General features: G+C 36.5%; 2 protein-coding genes across 3 annotated transcripts; one reads left to right on the top strand and one right to left on the bottom strand.

Moving 5' to 3' along the window:
- The first annotated feature begins 1,666 nt into the window (after positions 1-1,666).
- cplx4b (complexin 4b) lies at positions 1,667-6,617 on the top strand. The gene is made up of 3 exons (XM_051895072.1): positions 1,667-2,505; positions 2,895-2,982; positions 5,048-6,617. Exons 1-3 carry the CDS (start codon positions 2,441-2,443, stop codon positions 5,273-5,275), a joined length of 381 nt encoding a protein of 126 aa, XP_051751032.1. The 5' UTR covers positions 1,667-2,440; the 3' UTR covers positions 5,276-6,617.
- malt1 (MALT paracaspase 1) lies at positions 5,616-19,339 on the bottom strand. Of its 2 annotated transcripts, XM_051895069.1 has the most exons (18): positions 19,047-19,339; positions 16,885-17,109; positions 16,616-16,782; positions 15,813-15,934; positions 15,580-15,727; positions 15,295-15,473; positions 14,641-14,740; positions 14,249-14,323; positions 13,616-13,639; positions 13,507-13,530; positions 13,194-13,397; positions 10,838-11,015; positions 10,665-10,736; positions 10,444-10,571; positions 9,987-10,136; positions 8,373-8,530; positions 7,562-7,687; positions 5,616-7,412 (listed from the first exon to the last, which is right to left on the bottom strand). In XM_051895069.1, the coding sequence occupies exons 2-18, from the start codon at positions 17,031-17,033 to the stop codon at positions 6,954-6,956; spliced, it is 2,463 nt and encodes an 820-aa protein (XP_051751029.1). In that variant the 5' UTR covers positions 17,034-17,109; positions 19,047-19,339; the 3' UTR covers positions 5,616-6,953. The 2 variants fall into 2 exon arrangements, with proteins under 2 accessions (XP_051751029.1, XP_051751030.1); XM_051895070.1 differs by lacking the exon at positions 14,249-14,323 and having other exon boundaries at positions 19,047-19,336.
- Positions 19,340-19,372: the final 33 nt, after the last annotated feature.

Raw genomic sequence — 19,372 nt, 5'->3', positions numbered from 1 at the left:
TGCAATTGCAGGTTTCAAACAGAGATGGCGACAAAGAGGCAAAACTTACGGACTGCAGCTTTGAGTTTTAGGCATATACAGTGGGTACGGAAAGTATTCAGACCCCCTTAAATTTTTCACTCTTTGTTATATTGCAGCCATTTGCTAAAATCATTTAAGTTAATTTTTTTTCCTCATTAATATACACACAGCACCCCATATTGACAGAAAAACACAGAATTGTTGACATTTTTGCAGATTTATTAAAAAAAGAAAAACTGAAATATCACATGGTCCTAAGTATTCAGACCCTTTGCTCAGTATTTAGTAGAAGCACCCTTTTGATCTAATACAGCCATGAGTCTTTTTGGGAAAGATGCAACAAGTTTTTCACACCTGGATTTGGGGATCCTCTGCCATTCCTCTTTGCAGATCCTCTCCAGTTCTGTCAGGTTGGATGGTAAACGTTGGTGAACAGCCATTTTTAGGTCTCTCCAGAGATGCTCAATTGGGTTTAAGTCAGGGCTCTGGCTGGGCCATTCAAGAACAGTCACGGAGTTGTTGTGAAGCCACTCCTTCGTTATTTTAGCTGTGTGCTTAGGGTCATTGTCTTGTTGGAAGGTAAACCTTCGGCCCAGTCTGAGGTCCTGAGCACTCTGGAGAAGGTTTTCGTCCAGGATATCCCTGTACTTGGCCACATTCATCTTTCCCTCGATTGCAACCAGTCGTCCTGTCCCTGCAGCTGAAAAACACCCCCACAGCATGATGCTGCCACCACCATGCTTCACTGTTGGGACTGTATTGGACAGGTGATGAGCAGTGCCTGGTTTTCTCCACACATACCGCTTAGAATTAAGGCCAAAAAGTTCTATCTTGGTCTCATCAGACCAGAGAATCTTATTTCTCACCATCTTAGCAAACTCCATGCAGGCTTTCATGTGTCTTGCACTGAGGAGAGGCTTCCGTCGGGCCACTCTGCCATAAAGCCCCGACTGGTGGAGGGCTGCAGTGATGGTTGACTTTCTACAACTTTTTCCCATCTCCCGACTGCATCTCTGGAGCTCAGCCACAGTGATCTTTGGGTTCTTCTTTACCTCTCTCACCAAGGCTCTTCTCCCCCGATAGCTCAGTTTGGCCGGACGGCCAGCTCTAGGAAGGGTTCTGGTCGTCCCAAACGTCTTCCATTTAAGGATTATGGAGGCCACTGTGCTCTTAGGAACCTTAAGTGCAGCAGAAATTTTTTTGTAACCTTGGCCAGATCTGTGCCTTGCCACAATTCTGTCTCTGAGCTCTTCAGGCAGTTCCTTTGACCTCATGATTCTCATTTGCTCTGACATGCACTGTGAGCTGTAAGGTCTTACATAGACAGGTGTGTGGCTTTCCTAATCAAGTCCAATCAGTATAATCAAACACAGCTGGACTGGAAATGAAGGTGTAGAACCATCTCAAGGATGATCAGAAGAAATGGACAGCACCTGAGTTAAATATATGAGTGTCACAGCAAAGGGTCTGAATACTTAGGACCATGTGATATTTCAGTTTTTCTTTTTTAATAAATCTGCAAAAATGTCAACAATTCTGTGTTTTTCTGTCAATATGGGGTGCTGTGTGTACATTAATGAGGGAAAAAATGAACTTAAATGATTTTAGCAAATGGCTGCAATATAACAAAGAGTGAAAAATGTAAGGGGGTCTGAATACTTTCCGTACCCACTGTATGTAGTATTAAAACTAATTTTTAGAACTTTACAAGACTGCAATCACGCTTTCAGGATTTACAGTATTAGATCAGATTTTTTCTGAGATGTAAATGGTAATAATAATATAAATTTATTATTGTTGTAATTGTTATTAATATTTATCAATAATTAATGATTGCAGGGGCAACTGTAATTATTATTAGTATCATGATTAACAATAATAATAATAATAATTTAATAATAATAATGTTTTTATTATTGTTATTTTTATTTAACAATCTGCAATGATTGCAGATGCAACTGTAATTATTATTAGAAAAAAAAAAATATATATATATATATATATATATATATATATCATTCATTCATGAAACTGTCTAGCACAAATAGTCTAATTTTTTGTTTTTATATTACACTTCAAGGCCTTGACAAGGTTGCAAATGTTGAGCAAATGATTAATTAATCTATTTTCTGACAATGGAAATAGAGGGCTCAGATGAGCTGATGGAATTTGGCAGAATATTGTTCCTCTTTTTTTGGCCTGGGTCATTGTCAGGATGTTCCTGGTGATGCAACTTGTCTGTAGGGCTCTTGCTCAGAAAAGCCTCTCATTGGATTTACTCTGATAGACCAATCCTGAAGCTAGAATAAAGCTTGATTCAGAAAAAAAGGAAAAGGAGTAGTGTATCTTTCTTTTGCGAAGATCATCGCTTCACACTCATTGTGATCAGCCAGTTGAAGAAGCAGGAACAACTAGCAAAATGTCTCATGATGGAATGTCCAGAGAGGAATATGAGGAGTATCAGAAGCAGATGGTGGAGGAAAAGTAGGTTTGAAAAAACAAACAAACATTGGGTTAAATTAAACTCTTACTGTATTTGTGACAAGTTTTTAATATTGTTATAAACTCATTGAGTATTATTCTCACATGGAATGATTTGAAATGTAGCAGCCAATATAACTACTCTTCCAAACACATTTTTAAAAAACGTTTAGTGCAAAGTATTTCTTTCACATGATACTCGGATAAGGGTTACTGAGCATTACATTGTTTAAGCTGCATGTGAAGGAAACTGTATCCCCTATTTCCCCTATAGGTACCCTGATGCTGTGGTGTTTTCTGATAACACTCTGTTGTTACAGTTCTTGAATGCAACTGGTGTTTTTGCTGTTCATTTTATATTCCTGTTCTCTGTGTTTTCCCCATCAATAAAGGATGGAGAGAGATTCAGAATTTGCTACAAAAAAAGCAGAAAGGGCTTGTTTGAGGACTTGTTTAAGAGACAAATATCGACTCCCAAAGGTGAGAATCCCAGACTCAGATAAAGTAATCTCTCTCAGTGATCCTTAAGGCAGAACACTACAGGCAAACACACTGTTTTTTCATGCAGTTGTCAATTTTGAGATTTTGGGCTATTTAGATTTTCATAATGTGTTGTTTCAACTAGTGTAAAGACAACATGTCTTTCCCATCCTATGACAGAGTTGAACTACTGAGCATCCAATGTGAGTGTATACAATGAAATACTAACTGTAAGAGAAAATTACCTCTGTATTAACCATGTGCTGCCTTAAACACGCACAAAAAAATATGTTGTTCTTTAAATATGTTAAGAAATGTTAAATGAGGTAAAAGTTACAGCATAACAGTGCTGAACAGAAAGTACAGACTAAACAGAGCTAAAAGTAATATACTCCTTCAGCACAGACTTACATACACAAAACTTTATAATTTTATTCCTCTCTATATTAAATAAGTTTTATTCCTCAAAAAACTGTAATATAAAAAATGCAATTCTTAAATGCATAAATCAACTGAGGACGTATGGTGACATCAGTTAGTTAATTTTTTATCCTATTCACCTGAGGTGTCTTGCCTTAATTGAGTTATTCCTGTCCCTGATTGACTGTAAGCAGCACATTAATCACATCGATGATTAAAGTATCAAGTGAGTTAAAGTTTCCCTTGCAGATTGTGGCAGGAGATTAAGTCATAAAATAGTAAGACTAAAATAGTCACTCTGGGTGTATAGGGCTTAACCTCCTGCAGTGATTCTCTAAACTGAGCTTTAAAAGCACTGACCTTATGCGCCAGAGAAACAAGCACGCACCCATCTTTAGAATTTTGTGTTTGAACTTCCGTTGTTGCGGTAGTTCTGTATATTTTTCTATGGCATCGCTGTCGAAGAGTAATTAGCTGGTGAAGTGGATTTACTTCTTGTAGAGTTAACGAAAGTTATCATGAGCATTGTAATGTTTGAAGCGGATATCATAGCAAATATCAGTAGACCGGGAAGATTTTAAAATGAGCAAAATCATAAATCCGTAAGATCTTACCTTCATGCTGTTGAAATACAAACCGGAAGACAGAACACAAGGAACACAGTGCTGAAAAGGGGTGGGGTGGGGCTACATGGTATTATAGATAGCAATTCCAAACCCGATCTCACAGGAAAACTTAACTAGAACGATGTGGTGATTTCATACAAATTTGTATGATGTGAATCGTACAAAAATGAACAAGAAAAAAGTCATTATGAAGGACCACCCCATCCCCACCCCTAAACCTACCCATCATGAAAACGTACAAATGAGATCGTAAAAAATTAGACACCAATTTACCAAGATTTCATGTTGATTGACATCTGTTGAAATGAAGACTCATTCATAAGAACAGTTATAGCCTACTGGAAATAGCCTACTCTTTAGAGAAGTTTAACTCCCTAGGGAAAATGTATAAAAATGCCAAATAAGGGAGGTAGCCCATAAGATTTTATTAATTTAAATGGCCTTTCCAAGTGTATAAATCAGTCTTTTATAATTAGGCTACCTCATCCATTTTTTTAAGAAATCCTGGTTCTTTGAAGTAAAATAAGAAATTATTTTTTATTTTTATTTTTTTTTTTAACTTATTTTAATACTTGTTTGGTCTAATTTTAAATTAAAGTCCTCTTGAGCTTCACTTCGACCCACCCCCTGACAAAGAAAATTGCATTTTTAATTATTTTTGATTGGCCATTGGGCTAGTTTTGTTTGTTGTGCAGACCTGGCAACCCTGCTTTTAACTAAACTTACAATTTTGCAAAGATGTAACCACATATTCAAAATTTAGGGTGTTTTATTTTCATATGTGAAAATAATACAAAAAATTAATACAAATTATTATTATTAGTATCAGTCTAACAATAACCGCAAGGCAACAGAGGCAACCGCAATTATTATCTAAATATATTATCTTTTGAAATTGGTACCAAATAGTATAATTTTCATTTTTATCCATTTTTACATAATCCTTACATATATAAGCAAAGAACAGCTATTAAGATTTCTTTAATAGGTTTGATTTACATGCTGATTGTTTTTCCCAGAGCGAACAGGATGAGATTATGATTCAGCAGGCCGGAGATGACATTGACGTGCCAGAAGAACTGATTAAGATGGTGGATGGAGAGGTGCCAGAGGAGGAGGAAAAGGAATCCATCATGGGTCAAATGCAGAACCTTCAGAACATGGATATGGGGCAGATCAAAGAAAAAGCTCAGGCCACGTTTGTGGAGATGAAATCCAAGGCTGAGGAGAAGTGCACTGTTATGTAATGTGTAGAAAAGGTTAAAGTTATCTAGTTGTCGAATCTCGACACTCATTTACTTATGCAGTGAAACTATTAATAGTTTCAATAACCTGATGTCGATCACTCTTTAAGAGATCAATGTCATTGTTCAGAAATTAATTTATAAGTTCTTTCATTTGGTTCTTTTTTTATCTTAATCTTTTTTTTCTTTGTTTTTATTTTGTTCCTTGATTTTCTTTTTCTTTTCTTTTTTTTTTTTTTTTTAAATCAAACTGTGATTGACTTAATCACTGAGTAATCTTAAACTGCAAAGTCAATGTTATGACTCATGACCAACATCCACATGGTAAAAAATAATCATGATATTTGATTCATGCACTTTTTATTTAAAAATAAAGGTTATTTTTCTAAATAACTGTTTAAAATCCACATGAAAAAGACATGTTTAAATGTAATGATATGATGAGATTTTTAACGTGATAATTTAACATCACTAAATACTTATAGTCACAGTATGCTACAATATTTTCTTTACGATAAAATGTTTTGAAGGTTCCATAATAAGTTAGTCACATGAAGGTGAAGACTGGAAACTGTTGGAAATTAGACATGACCACCTGGGATATAATTTTTGCATCACTACCACCACTAAAGGCAAATGCAAAAATAATGCAGTCAGTTTATCAATTAATTACTCACAATTAATTTATAGTCTGGACATTAAGCTGGGAAATGAGACAGTATTGTAACTTAAATGACACCCTTCACTTTTAACATACTAAACCCACAATGAAAATTCTGTCATTTACTCACTCTCATGCCATCCCAGATGTATGGCTTTCTTTCTTCAGATGAACACAAATTAATATTTTTTTTCATCAAAATAATCCACCTCTTTGAGTCCATTTAATGCAAGTGTACGGGACCTCCTAAGCTGACACTTCAAAAACCACACAAAGTGAACATGACATAATCTATACTACCCCAGTTGCTGAATCAAAGTCTTCTGAAGCGAAATGATAGGTCTTTGTAAGAAAAGTACTAATATTTAAAAAACATAACTACTGTATAAACAATCACTTCTGTGAATAAATACATAGATCGACAATAAGCATTTGGATTCCCAAATGGTCTGGTGGTAGAACTTTTGTTAAGCGTGTCAGAGGTTCTAATCCGCCTTCGTATAGTTTTGTTTTCCTCATTAAAATCAAAGATGGTCATTAATGATTGTATATCAAGAGCAGGGACACATTTGTGTGTATTTTGTTTTGTGATTTCACCGGAAAGAATAGAGTCTCCGCAATGGCATTAAGCGATAGATTGACACGCTTGTGTGTGTGAAGACTGTGGACGAACAAAAAGAGAAAGCTCCGCCACTAATAACACTGGCAACGAATGCCTCTTATTTAACACAAATGAACATCAACTGGATAGGTTTCATTTGCTGTTAGGTATATCCGTGTAGCAAGATGTTTCAAGTAGTGTGGACAATATCAACCCTTGCAAAAAGTGGTGGGGACATGTCCCACCCATCCCACTCGCAAATTATGCCTATGGAACTCACAGAGGTAGATTATTATTCTAAAAATCTTTGCTTGTGTTCATCTGAGAAAAGAAAGTCATATATCTTGGGAAGGCTGGAGGACAAGAATTTTCATTTTGGGTGGACTTTTCTCTTTAATTATCTGTTTCGCACTGTGTACTCAAGGATTGTTATAGAGTTGCAAACTATTCATGAACTCATTCTGCATGTCATCAATGTCATCAGTGGTCTCAATGGGAATGCTCGGTGGGTTCAGGAAGGGTGAGCATGGTATGTTCTCGTATTGATATGTATGGTCACCGTACAATCGAAAGTCCTCAAAACCTCCGACAGCTCCATGGAGAGGCTCACAGACGTTGAGGTAGGTGTTGGCGTACTGCTGGGGGAAGCAGGGGCCCTGGCTGTGGAAGCGGCGGTCACATGCGGGGCTGTGGCTGGGGCTGGTCGAGGGGCTGTGCGGCATGTGACACGTCAGCTGGCAGCTGTTCTTCCTGGTGGGCCGGTTGAGATCCAGTTTGGCAGTGAGCGGCTTGCCGATGTTAACGTCCATGTTCCACTGGACCATGTCATCTAGGGAGTTAAACTGGACTTGTAGGCAGACAGTGAAAGCTAATTCCTCCTGTAAAACAGGAAGAAAGTGTGAGAAGAAAAAAAAAGGATCAATGTAGTTTTTAATTAAATATGTATTATAAATCCCAATCTAGCTAAAGAACTATTGTGAATCAGTCTTTCTAGATTATGATGTGTTGATGAAATCTTGAGATGTACCTTGAGTTTCTGCACTGAGCTGAGTCTGGTGTAGAGGCAGTGCTGAGGAAGACTGCCTGAAAGTAAGAAGCTTCCCGTTTCCTCCACAGTTTCCTTATTCATCAGCTTAGGGTCTACATCCAGGTCCTTCAAAGTCAGATTCAAAGCATTCATGTTTATCGCAAACACATGTTAAGAAACACATTTCATGTTTTAATTTGGCATTATGGAAAAATGTTAAGAATCCAATTAAGATTATACTCAAAAAAAAAGATTAGTTATACTGTATAGCTAAATAATTAGCCAGATTAGTATTTCACTTATTTCTCTGGGCGTACACTACCGATTTTTGATGTTTTTGAAAAAAAGTTTCTTTAATCAAAATAGTAAAAACAGAAATATTGTGGAAAAAAATTCTATTTTAATATATTGTAAAATGTAATTTCTGAATTTTAAGCATCATTACTTCAGTCTTCAGTGTCACACGATCCTTCAGAAATCATTCTTAATATGCTGATTTGCTGCTCAAGAAATATTTTTTTTTATTATCAATGTTAAAAACAGCATTTTTTGGAAACCATGACACATTTTTTCAAGGTTCTTTGATGAATAGGTAGTTCAAAAGAACTTAATTGAAATATATGTTTTTGTATCATAAATGTGATTACTGTCACTTTTGATTAATTTAATGTAACCTTGCAGAATAAAAGTACATTTAAAAAAATCATAAAATCTTACTGACCTCAAACCTCTGAATGGTAGTGTACAGTATTCGAATAAATAATGAGACATTGCAGACTCTTTCTTCAAAATAAAAACAAAGACCACTTACTAGAGGAAGGTTAGTTATGTGTGCCTGGCATGACTGCATCTCCTCTGGCTTTTTCACAATGCTGGTGTAGATGACCAGCACATTGGAGAACTCAGCAGCAAAGTCCATTTTTATCTGAACTCCACAGTCAAAGTCCAGAATTTTACTCTCTGGCAGTTCTTGGGTTAAAACAGATGCAACGTTTGAAAATGTTACATTAGTTTGATTTCCAGTTCTATTTCACTTATCTTGAAACATCATCTGTGTTAAAGGCTTAGTTCACCCAAAAAATTCTGTCATTAATTATTCACCCTCATGTCGTTCTACACCCGTAAGACCTTCGTTCATCTTCAGAACACAAATTAATATATTTTTGCTAAAATCCGACGACTCAGTAAGGCCTGCATCGCCAGCAATAACACGCCCTTTTTCAATGCCCAGAAAGCTACTAAAAACATATTTAAAACAGTTCATGTGACTACAGTGGTTTAACCTTAATGTTATGAAGTGACGAGAATACTTTTCGTACGCCAAAAATAACAAAATATCGACTTTATTTAACAATATCTAGTAATTGGCAATTTCAAAACACTGCTTCATGAAGCTTCAAAGCTTTACGAATCATTTGTTTCGAATCAGTGGTTCGGAGAGGCAAAATCACATGATTCCAGTAAACGAGGCTTCGTTACGTCGTAAGTGTTATGAAACTTCAATAGTTCAAGTGACTTTGGCAGTTTGATACACGCTCCGAACCACTGATTCGAAACAAAAGATTTGTTAAACTTCGAAGCTTCATGAAGCAGTGTTTTGAAATCGGCCATCACTAGATATTGTGGAATAAAGTCGCTATATTGTTATTTTTGGCGCACAAAATGTATTCTCGTCACTTTATAATATTAAAGTTGAACCACTGACTGTAGTCACATGAACTGTTTTAAATATGTTTTTAGTAGCTTTCTTGGCATTGAAAAAAGGAGGTGTTATTGCTGGCGATGCAGGCCTTTATGAGTCATCGGATTTTATCAAAAATATCTTAATTTGTGTTCCAAAGATGAACGAAGGTCTTACGGGTGTGGAACAACATGAGGGTGAGTAATGAATGACAGAATTTTCATTTTTGGGTGAACTAAGCCTTTAATATATTATCAACAGGATTTTTGGGGGTGTATTGTCAACAATAATGAAAAAGAGGTGAAAAAATATGCATCATCATGACATAATGACATGATTACAATTAAAACACTGTTGATAAAACAATAATAATAATTTTGTAGCAAAATAAAAATTCACTGAACATTTGTTAGAAGAAAGAATATGGTTGATTAAAATAAACCAATTTAACTGTTACTTAATTTAATAAATTATTTAACACATTACTTTTTTTGGATAGAGATTGGTCTGATACATTGTAATAACTAATTTTGATTTTAATTGATACATTTTGTTTTTCACATTACTTGCAACTAAAATGTCATTAAAAACAAACAAACAAAAAAAAAAACCTTTTTTGTAATTATTAATATCTGTTTAAATTTGACTAAAATTACCAATGCTTACATCTTGACAAAAATGTGAACCTGTTTTTATAAAGTTTTTTATATGAGTTGCACAATATTTTGAAGTAACTGAAAGTACCATGTGCTTTAGACCAGAGCAGGTTGTGTGCCTCGGCTGGATCTGAGTAGTCCCCGGGGCGGATGGGATCGGTGAGGGAACGTCTCTCTGACAGGCTGCTGCGGATCTCTAGAGCCTGCTTACCCTTTGTGGGGTCAAACTGGCCCATATCTACAAATAATCAGTACAGTTGTTTGATAATGAAGACACGCACCAAGCACAGGTAGATGAAACATACATATACAAATATACATGTTTAACTGACATATTTCAATTATATTTTTTTTCAAATTCATCTTTAAAATTATTATGTTTAGTAGAAGTAGTAGTCATAGTGCAAATAACTAAGTAAGTACTGAAAATAGTAGTACTCTTTTCAAATCAGTTAATCATTTGTTTGAGCTTAATGGACCTGCATTTAACTTAAAGCTGTAATGCTTCACTTAACTTTAACATGCTCATAGTTCCCTTCCCTCACCTTCAGCCACACTGTCTAGCAGAACAGTTATCTTCTCATCCTCTAGGAGGCGCTCCTTCAGGAATTTGATAAAGACTCCATTGGTGAATCCACTTGAACTCAACTCAAAAGCCTCAGCATCTTGGCAGCTTCACAAAAATAATATATCACAGCATAACATGTCAGATAGAGAACAAAATGTACTTCAGCATGCTATTTCTCGATGAAAAAGAAAGACTCACGTGGCATATCCAAACACAATATTGGCTGTAACTTTGAGCATGACATTTGGCATGGCGTCATCATGTACATTTCTGAAACAATATACTAGTGTTAGAATGATGACAACCAATGTATGAATTACCAATTTGAATACGGTGTAATATCCTGCATTTTAAAATCACAGAATCCCCACCTTTTCCTGCACATATCCAGGAGGAACACATTGAGCCCTGTCTCCTTCTCCTGCATCAGTTTCAGAATGCTCTGAACACAGAGACAGTTGCCTGAGCGGTATGGATTTGGGGCATCCACAGGCACCATGAAGCTGTTCCCGAAGTTCTCATAACCATGTCCAGCATAATACAACAAACCTACAGGGAGGAGCAATCGTCAAAGAGTCATTTCACCCAAAAAAGAAAATTCTGACAAAATTTACTCCCCCTCACGTCATTCCAAAGCTGCACGACTTTCTTTCTACTGTCGAACACAAAAGAAGGTATTTTAAATATAGTCGGTTAAATATAGTCGGAAAGCAGAAGGTGAACCGTAGTAGTCCAGTATTCACAATGGTTGCTGAAATATTTATCATGGTATACGGTATTATCACAGTATTGAGTTACAAAATTGAAAAGAGTTGAAAAGATAAACTTCAGTGTTGTTCTCTTAATAACAAGTAATGACAAGTTAAATGACAAAAAGAACCTTAAACATTAAAATTCAATAAAAAATGCACAATACATTTAAAGTGCAAAAGAACACAACATTAAAGAACAGAACATTTTTAACCAATATCAAGCCATCTTTTCTTGACTGGCATGTTTTAGTACAGATTAAAAATGTGTAAGTGTAAACAAATGTTTAAAAATAAATATTAAAGTCACCATGAAATCAAAATGGAATATTGTAGTGTTTATTATAAACTATTTATCTGAGCTCATCATTTTTTTTTTTTAATTTATGTGCCCTTATAATCTTTAATCAAAATAACTCTCCTTTCCTCTTGCAACAACATCTCTTCTCAAATGGCGCTTCTCTCGGCGCAAGGGTGGAACAATCTGTCAATCACATGACATTCACTGCCATTTTTGTTCTGACCAATGTAAAAATATATACACGGATTTATCTGCCCGGCCCAAAAAAAAGTCGCTGTTTGGGTTTTAATAGGCAAATACTTTAGAATCTATGAATGGATCATTATTACAGTGATTATTATGTTTCTAGCATGTTATATGTTTGGAAATGGTTCTTTTAACCCTAAAAGATGGAGTGTGTAGCTTTTCATTTCTTAAACAACCATGTATTAAGATGTATCATGGCCATATTCCAGAATGACAATATCAAGATTCATCAGGCTCAAACTGTGAAAGAATTGTTGGGAGGGAGCATGAAGAATCATTTTCACACATGAATTGACACTGACCTTAACCTCAGTGTAAGTTTTGGGATGTGCTGGAGGAGACTTTACAGAGTGCTCACCTCTTGCATTGTCAATACAAGATCTTGACCAAAAAATGACGCACCTCTCAATGGAAATAAATGTTGTGATGTTATTTCCATCAAGATAAATTGCATACATTTTTGGTCAAGATCTTATATTGACAATGCAAGACATGCGCACTCTGTAAAGTCTCCTCCAGCACATCCCAAAGACTTTCAGTGAAATTAAGGTCTGGACTCAGAGGTGCCAATTTATGTGTGTAAATGATTCTTCATGCTCTCTGAACCATTCTTTTACAATTTTAACCCTGGTGAATCTTGACAATGTCATCCTGGAATATGGCCATGATGTGTCTTCCTACATGGTTGTTTAAGAAATGAAAAGCTACACACTCCATCTGGGTTAAAAGAACCGTTGCCAAACATATAACATGCTAGAAACATAATAATCACTGTAATAATGATCCATTCATAGATTCTTAAGTATTTGCCTATTGAAATCCAAACAGCAACTTTTTTTTTTGGCCGGGCAGTGTATTTACGGAGCATACACGCAGTGTTGTACATTTTGATAGAAATAAAGGCTAAAGTGCATTCTAAAAATCTAAACAATTTGGATAATAAGGTATATAGAATTATTCATACTGTTAATTACCACAATATTATACCAAATTTTGGCACAAGTCTAGTACATAATTAAACAAGGCATATTAAAATGTGTTGTGCCAGGTTTGGCATCAAAGATGTCAAACGTCATTCGTTTTTTGTGTCTAATAACCGATAAGTGACACGCCAAGTTTTAAAATGTGAAAGCCCGGTTTCACAGACAGGTCTTAGATTAAGCCATTTAAGTAGCTTTTTAATCGTGCCTTAGAAAAAAAAAAAACATTACTTGTGTGCATCTTGAGACAAAACAATGGCACTGAAATATTTTAAGATATGTCAGTGAAAGTTGCTTTTAGTTAAAACAAGCTCAAACATGTATTTCAGTTTGGGACTAGGTTTAAGCCTTGTATGTAAAACCGAGGGCATGTTTGTTTGATCTTTCAAGGCAATTACAATGTTTAAAACAGACTATGGTAGCGTGAACTATAAAGCAGAAGCCACAGTACCATAAACTCCCTTATGAAGCAGGGACAAGAATTCCTCCACGGCGTTCCGCATCTCTGACTCTGTCAGATCCAGCAGAGACACCACTTTAAAGTTCAGCTGCCGCAGCAAATTAGTGAGGTCATACACATCAACCATGGGCGCTTTCAGCTGTGGGTGGTTTCGATATGTAAGGTTACCGATCAGAAGGGCCACTTTGTCTGTAGCTGAAGGGAGAAACAGATATTCACTGAAAAAAAGAGAGACTCCAGCCATTTTGAGTTCTCATTTCTATTCAAGTTAAATTAATTAATAGAATATATTCAGTCTACTCACCATAAGGTTTCTCAAGGCAGTAATCTGATGAAAAAAAGTCATAATCATTCACCGACTTACTAAAAGCAAGAAATCAAAGACTGAATGCGATGGGAACACAAAAACTTACCCTTCTCAACAGTCAGAAAGTCATCTGAAAAAGAGAAACATATATAGAGGTATTTAGAGGACTCTTCTCTGAAGGCACATGATGAAGACAGTAAGCTTATAGATCACAAATAGAATACATTTTAGAGAATAAAAAATGAGATTTCACCAATCCTGCCACAAAGAACCCTTTATGTCACATAAGAAAAATAATTTTGTCACATTTTGATCATGTTCTCACACTGCATTCATTGCAATTTGAATGGGAATGTTATCATTTTTACAACTGCATTACTAAAGAAGGAATCGGATCTATAAAAGTGTCCTCCACCAACTCAATCAGTAAGAGAGGTCAAGAGAGTAGGGGAAAACATTTAAAGGAGTTTTCCGGGTTCAATGCAAGCTCAACTGTGGCACGCTGTTGATTTACCACAGAAAAAAGCAATAAAATCATGTTTAATGTAATGCATTCACATTATTTATGGTATTGCTGTTCATGGAGCTTGTTTTGAACCCGAAACGTTCATTAAAAGTTGTTATAGCATGCATAAATCGTAATGTCAAGTATAATGATTAGGTATGACATGCACCAGATTCAGATTAATGCCAAAAGTCCCTAGATGTTAGAGAGATGCCAATACATCTTACATAATACCTTCAGAGCACTCCATCGCTCCTGAAATTTGAAGAGATATTCTTGGCTCTTTCATTTCAGAATGGCAAGGATTTTCTTGAGGAGGAACAAGGGGTTGGACCACAAAATGAGCATATGAAGAGAATTTGAAAAGAGAGCAGCTCACACTTTTTCATTGATAACTCTCAATAAGGCAGTCCACTTACACTGCCATACAAATCAACATGCTTTTAGAGGTTGGATAGGATAGGATACACTTGACATTGCAAAGACCATTTCTTGGCATCCTAACTATATCGTTCTGCAGATATTTATATTAGATTTACTTGTTACTCACTTCTGTTGAGAAAACTGATTTGATCAGAAATCATCTAACCAAAAAATAAATATAAAACAAAAGACTTGATCCATACCAATAACAACAACATCGACTTCATTGCTCCATGTTCGCTCATTATTGCAGAAGATCTCGCAGCGATATCTTCCCTCGTGCTCTGGCAACAAATTCTTGACCTAATTTAAACCAAAACATACTATTCAATCACTCTCACTTCACTGAAAAAAATATTTTTTAAAAGGTTGTAAATAAAACAAAGATTACTGGAGCATGCTTTACATGAAAATTGAAAGAAAATTAAAAATAATTCAAAATTCCCACTTGAAAATTTAAAGAAAATTCAATCTGTTCATTATATAAAGCTATTGTGTCTCTTCAGAAAATTTGGGCTAAACTTCTGGATTCATATGAATTACTTTTAGAAGCTACAAAGTGGTAGTTGCGTAGACTGTCAATAGAGGGACAGAAATCTCTCTGATTTCATTTAAAATATCCTCATTTGTGTTCCGAAGATGAAAGAAAGTCTTACGGGTTTGGAACGACATGAGCGTGAGTAACTGATGACATTTAGTTAAATTCAAAATTTAGTTCAATTTACTTTTAAACAAGTTAAAGTTGTTTAAAAGTAAATCCTACACCACTTTTTCTCTTTTTAATCTACTTTATCTAAACTGTCTCAGAAATGAAATACAGTACAATATGTAATACAATAGTAAATTCATCCTCTTACAGTGTACTTCCTCCTGTTGGCTTTTTTGATCGGCACTCCATTTCTGTACCACTGATATTGCGGTAGGGGTCTGCCAATAGCTCCACACTCCAGATAGAGTAGATCACCCACCAGCAGCCTTTGAGGCTGAGGCTGGATCAGGACCCTCGGCCTGCCCTCTAATGCCATTGACACTAATCCTGTACAAAAAAAAACATCCATTTTGATATCAATGACATACAGTGACAATATCATGACAATTCAACCAAATTTCTCTCTTGTCTCTGCTGATCAGAAATGATTTACCATATCTTGGTGGAACATCAAGGACATCTACTTGGGCCCAGTGACTGAACTCATATGTGCTTCCACAGTTCACCCTACAGATGTAAAACCCTGCATCTTTGAGCTGGACTGGGCTGAACACCAGGTCTGGGGAAGAGCTGTTATATACCTGAAGGGTCGCGTTAGTTATATGACTGACTCATGTGAATGACTGATAATTATGTTTCTCATTGTAATAGCATAAGTTTACCCACCTCTTCCGTTTTCTTAAACCACTGGAACTGCACATGTGAAGCACCAACAGCACAACAGCTAAGACGAAGGTTGTGTCCAGCAATGACAGCCACTGACTGCGGCTGGACGAGGATCTGAATTCCTGTGAAATCAATTCAGAAAACAGCATCTGAGACTGCCTTATGAATGCAAATAAATCACGTATGGCTACATCTGCACGGAATTTCTGATTTCTGTCTGAGCTGTGCTTCATATATCACTACACTATATACTAAGATTATTTATAAAGCAATCTTTAGTGGTAGAAGTGATAGTTCTACCATATTTGTGGCAGAGAGGTGGTTTTGCAGCCTTGGCTAAACGTAGTATACATGACACTAGATAATGATCTGAGATGTCATCGGTCTGCTGCAGAATTTCAACTGTTTAGAATGTTCATGTTAATATAATAATATAATATTCAGCAACAAAAGCTTTATCATTTCTTTATCAGTATTATCTCTGTATTTTATTTGTTGAACATCAATTAAATTTTTACCCTTAAATGGGTTTGTAAGTTTTTTGTATTTACTAATTCGGGGTACAGACACAGTCTCTATGTGATAATATCTAGGTGAAAGAGTCTCTATGCGTTGGGATTTATCTGACTTCTGTGACATGAGACAGCTAGCAGACAGTCGGTTTAGCCAGTCTGTCTGCTTCCTGACCTGGGCCCCAGTTTGTCATGTTTCAGCTTTAAGACTATGTGCCATATTAAAGATAAAGTGATGCAGCATTGCACTGTTGAGACTCTCGTTTACAATGTTTACACTGACAGTTGTACCTGGAGGTTTAAGGCACTGCAGGGCATCCGTATGACCCATGATCTGTAGAAACTCAACCAGTTCACCCAACATACATCCTTGATCGCCAATAAGTTTGAGCAGGGTGCGGGAGGGACTCCCATCTGCCTCCAAAGCCTTCAGAGAACACATGTCCATATCATTGAGACTGTGCATGTGAGTGGAAGCAGAAAACAAGAACAACTCTGTGAGTTTATTAGTGTAAATTACATTAAACGAAAATGTGAATAGAGAAAAATAGAGTTGTTACCTCACTTTGAATCGCCTGTCACTTTTCACAATCTCCCCCAGTTTTCGCCATCCCTTATTGTTGGCCTTGTCAAGAGACTCACAAAGCCTCTTTAACACAGATTCTTTCAAGAAATTTATGTTCAAAGAGTTGTCATTCAAATCTGACATGATTGAGGATACCGGCTCATACACAACTGTGATTGGCTGATCTGCTGAACTCAGGTTTAAATGTTCAGCAAAGCACCTGCAATATGAGACATTGACATGACATTTCAGGCAGTGTCCCGAGATGTGACATACTTCATATTAAAAGGTATATTAAAAAAGATCATATCACTTTTTAAAATTCATTTGACACAACATGACATGAAATGAACTGGAAAAAGTCTTGAACAAAAAAAAAAAAAGGTGACCAACACTTAAAATATATGCTAGACTTTCCCTGAGACATTTTTATAATATTTAGCCAAAAATCCTGATATTAATGTGAACAGAAACACCCTGAAACTGTATTACAGTTCACCTAAAAGTGTTTCATGTTGTAAAATGCTAATATACAGTATATACACCGATCAGGCATAACATTATCACCACTGACAGGTGAAGTGAATAACACTGATTATCTCTTCATCCCCTGTTAGTGGGTGGGATATATTAGGCAGCAAGTGAACATTTTGCCCTCGAAGTTAATGTGTTAGAAGCAGGAAAAATAGGCAAGCGTAAGGATTTGAGCGAGTTTGACGAGGGCCAAACTGTGATGGCTAATAATAATAATAATAATAATTCCTTACATTTATATAGCGCGTTTCTGGGTACTCAAAGCGCTTTACATATGGAAGGGGGAATCTCCTCAACCACCACCAATGTGCATCATCCACCTGGATGATCCACCACACACCAGCTTATTGGTGGAGAGTGATGAAGCCAATCAGTATATGGGGATGATTAGGAAGCCATGATGGACAGAGGCCAATGGGCAATTCACGAGTTCACACTTACAAATAAGTCAGATAAGATAAATGGTAAACGCTTTTGGCTCCGAGCTCAGTATTTGGCCCGAACACAGTAAATAACCCCCCTATTTAGGTTAGGAAGTAACCAAGTGAGTGTGAGGACACGGGGTGGTGGAGGGATGCTGAAAACTGTTGAGGATTCATGGGTGAGTTGACTGTGGTTATATATATGCCTGTACTCATTCTGATTGGGTAGATATGTTGATTACTGATTGTTGACAGCTGGTTGAGATGATGTGATAATTGGATAGCTAATTTGACTTTGTTCCTCCCGAACTACGTTAATAAAACATCATATGTGGCCAGGATGTCGGGGTTACACCCCTACTCTTTTCAAAGGACATCCTGGAATTTTTTTTTAACGACCACAGAGAGTCAGGACCTCAGTTTAACGTCTCATCCGAAGGACGGTGCTTTTTGACAGTATAGTGTCCCCATCAGTATACTGGGGTGTTAGGACCCACACAGACCACAGGGTGAGCACCCCTGCTCTCCCATCCAGGTACTAACCTGGCTTAACCCTGCTTAGCTTCAGTGGGAAACTAGTCTTGGGCTACAAGGGTGGGTGGGTGTGTGTGTGTGTGTGTGTGTCAGTCAACCTGACTTCATTAGGCGGTTAAAGTTTTTTAATGGGTCAGGTAAGTGAAAGTAGCTATAGGGATAGCTCAATTAAAATTAAAATAAAAATTTCATGTCCAAACCTGTAAGAGTTTATTTCTTTTCGTGGAATACAAATTAATGAGATGTTAGAGAGAGAATGACAGGCCAAGTCACCACTGCATTTGAATGGAGAGGGAAACTGTCATTCTGCCTCATTTTTCTTTTAAATATGTTTAACAGAAGAAAGTAAGTCGATGCGGGTTTGGAACGACAGTAAGATGACTAGGCTACATGTAGGCAAAATGTTCATTTCTTGAGAAAACAAACTTTAAAATAGTTTCACTTTTTAAAGTGCACAACCGTAAGAACAGAATATGAGTGATGAATGTTTGAAAACTATGTTGACAGCGCCATTCCTTCCTAATTTTTATTTTCAAATGCAGATTACTCAAGTGATATGAATTTCTAAATGTAAATGTTCATGCAAACAAATAGAGATAAAACAGATCAGAATTCACCACGAACAAAAAGTAATATCAGAAAGAGTGTAAACATCGAGCGCACTTACCGCAGGCAGATCAGATGCTGACATGATGTATCCCATTATAAATGTTTCCCATTAATCCTTCGCTGCACTGACTGATGCGGGGAAATCCAACTTACAAAAAATACGTGTGTGTACGCATCACTTCCTGATGTCTAACAAAGAGGAAGGTGTTCGTCTCTCCCGAGCTCAAGAGTCCTTAAACGGAAGTGTGTTCTTGTAGTCAAAAAAGAGACTGGCACTTCGTAAACATAATGTATAGGCCTCTACACTAATGAGGAATGACTGACTGAGCCCCGAGAACTTCTTAACCAGTTGAGAAATGCTTTTCAAACGGATTACTTAGTTAC

The sequence above is a fragment of the Ctenopharyngodon idella genome, chromosome 5 (assembly GCF_019924925.1).
Source record: "Ctenopharyngodon idella isolate HZGC_01 chromosome 5, HZGC01, whole genome shotgun sequence".
Lineage (NCBI taxonomy): Eukaryota > Metazoa > Chordata > Actinopteri > Cypriniformes > Xenocyprididae > Ctenopharyngodon > Ctenopharyngodon idella.
Note: the sequence above shows the minus strand (reverse complement) of the source record. Positions and strands in the feature narration are given on the sequence as shown.

What these genes read in the sequence shown, in the direction of transcription:
- cplx4b (XM_051895072.1), top strand. Translation starts at nt 2,441, where the DNA reads ATGTCTCATGATGGAATGTCCAGAGAGGAATATGAGGAGTATCAGAAG. An exon ending in AAGCAGATGGTGGAGGAAAA is followed by an intron (nt 2,506 to 2,894) that starts GTAGGTTTGAAA and finishes CCATCAATAAAG; the next exon opens with GATGGAGAGAGATTCAGAAT. An exon ending in ACAAATATCGACTCCCAAAG is followed by an intron (nt 2,983 to 5,047) that starts GTGAGAATCCCA and finishes TGTTTTTCCCAG; the next exon opens with AGCGAACAGGATGAGATTAT.
- malt1 (XM_051895069.1), bottom strand. Translation starts at nt 17,033, where the DNA reads ATGTCAGATTTGAATGACAACTCTTTGAACATAAATTTCTTGAAAGAA. An exon ending in AGCGATGGAGTGCTCTGAAG is followed by an intron (nt 13,640 to 14,248) that starts GTATTATGTAAG and finishes TCTCTTTTTCAG; the next exon opens with ATGACTTTCTGACTGTTGAG. An exon ending in GCTAGACAGTGTGGCTGAAG is followed by an intron (nt 10,137 to 10,443) that starts GTGAGGGAAGGG and finishes GATTATTTGTAG; the next exon opens with ATATGGGCCAGTTTGACCCC.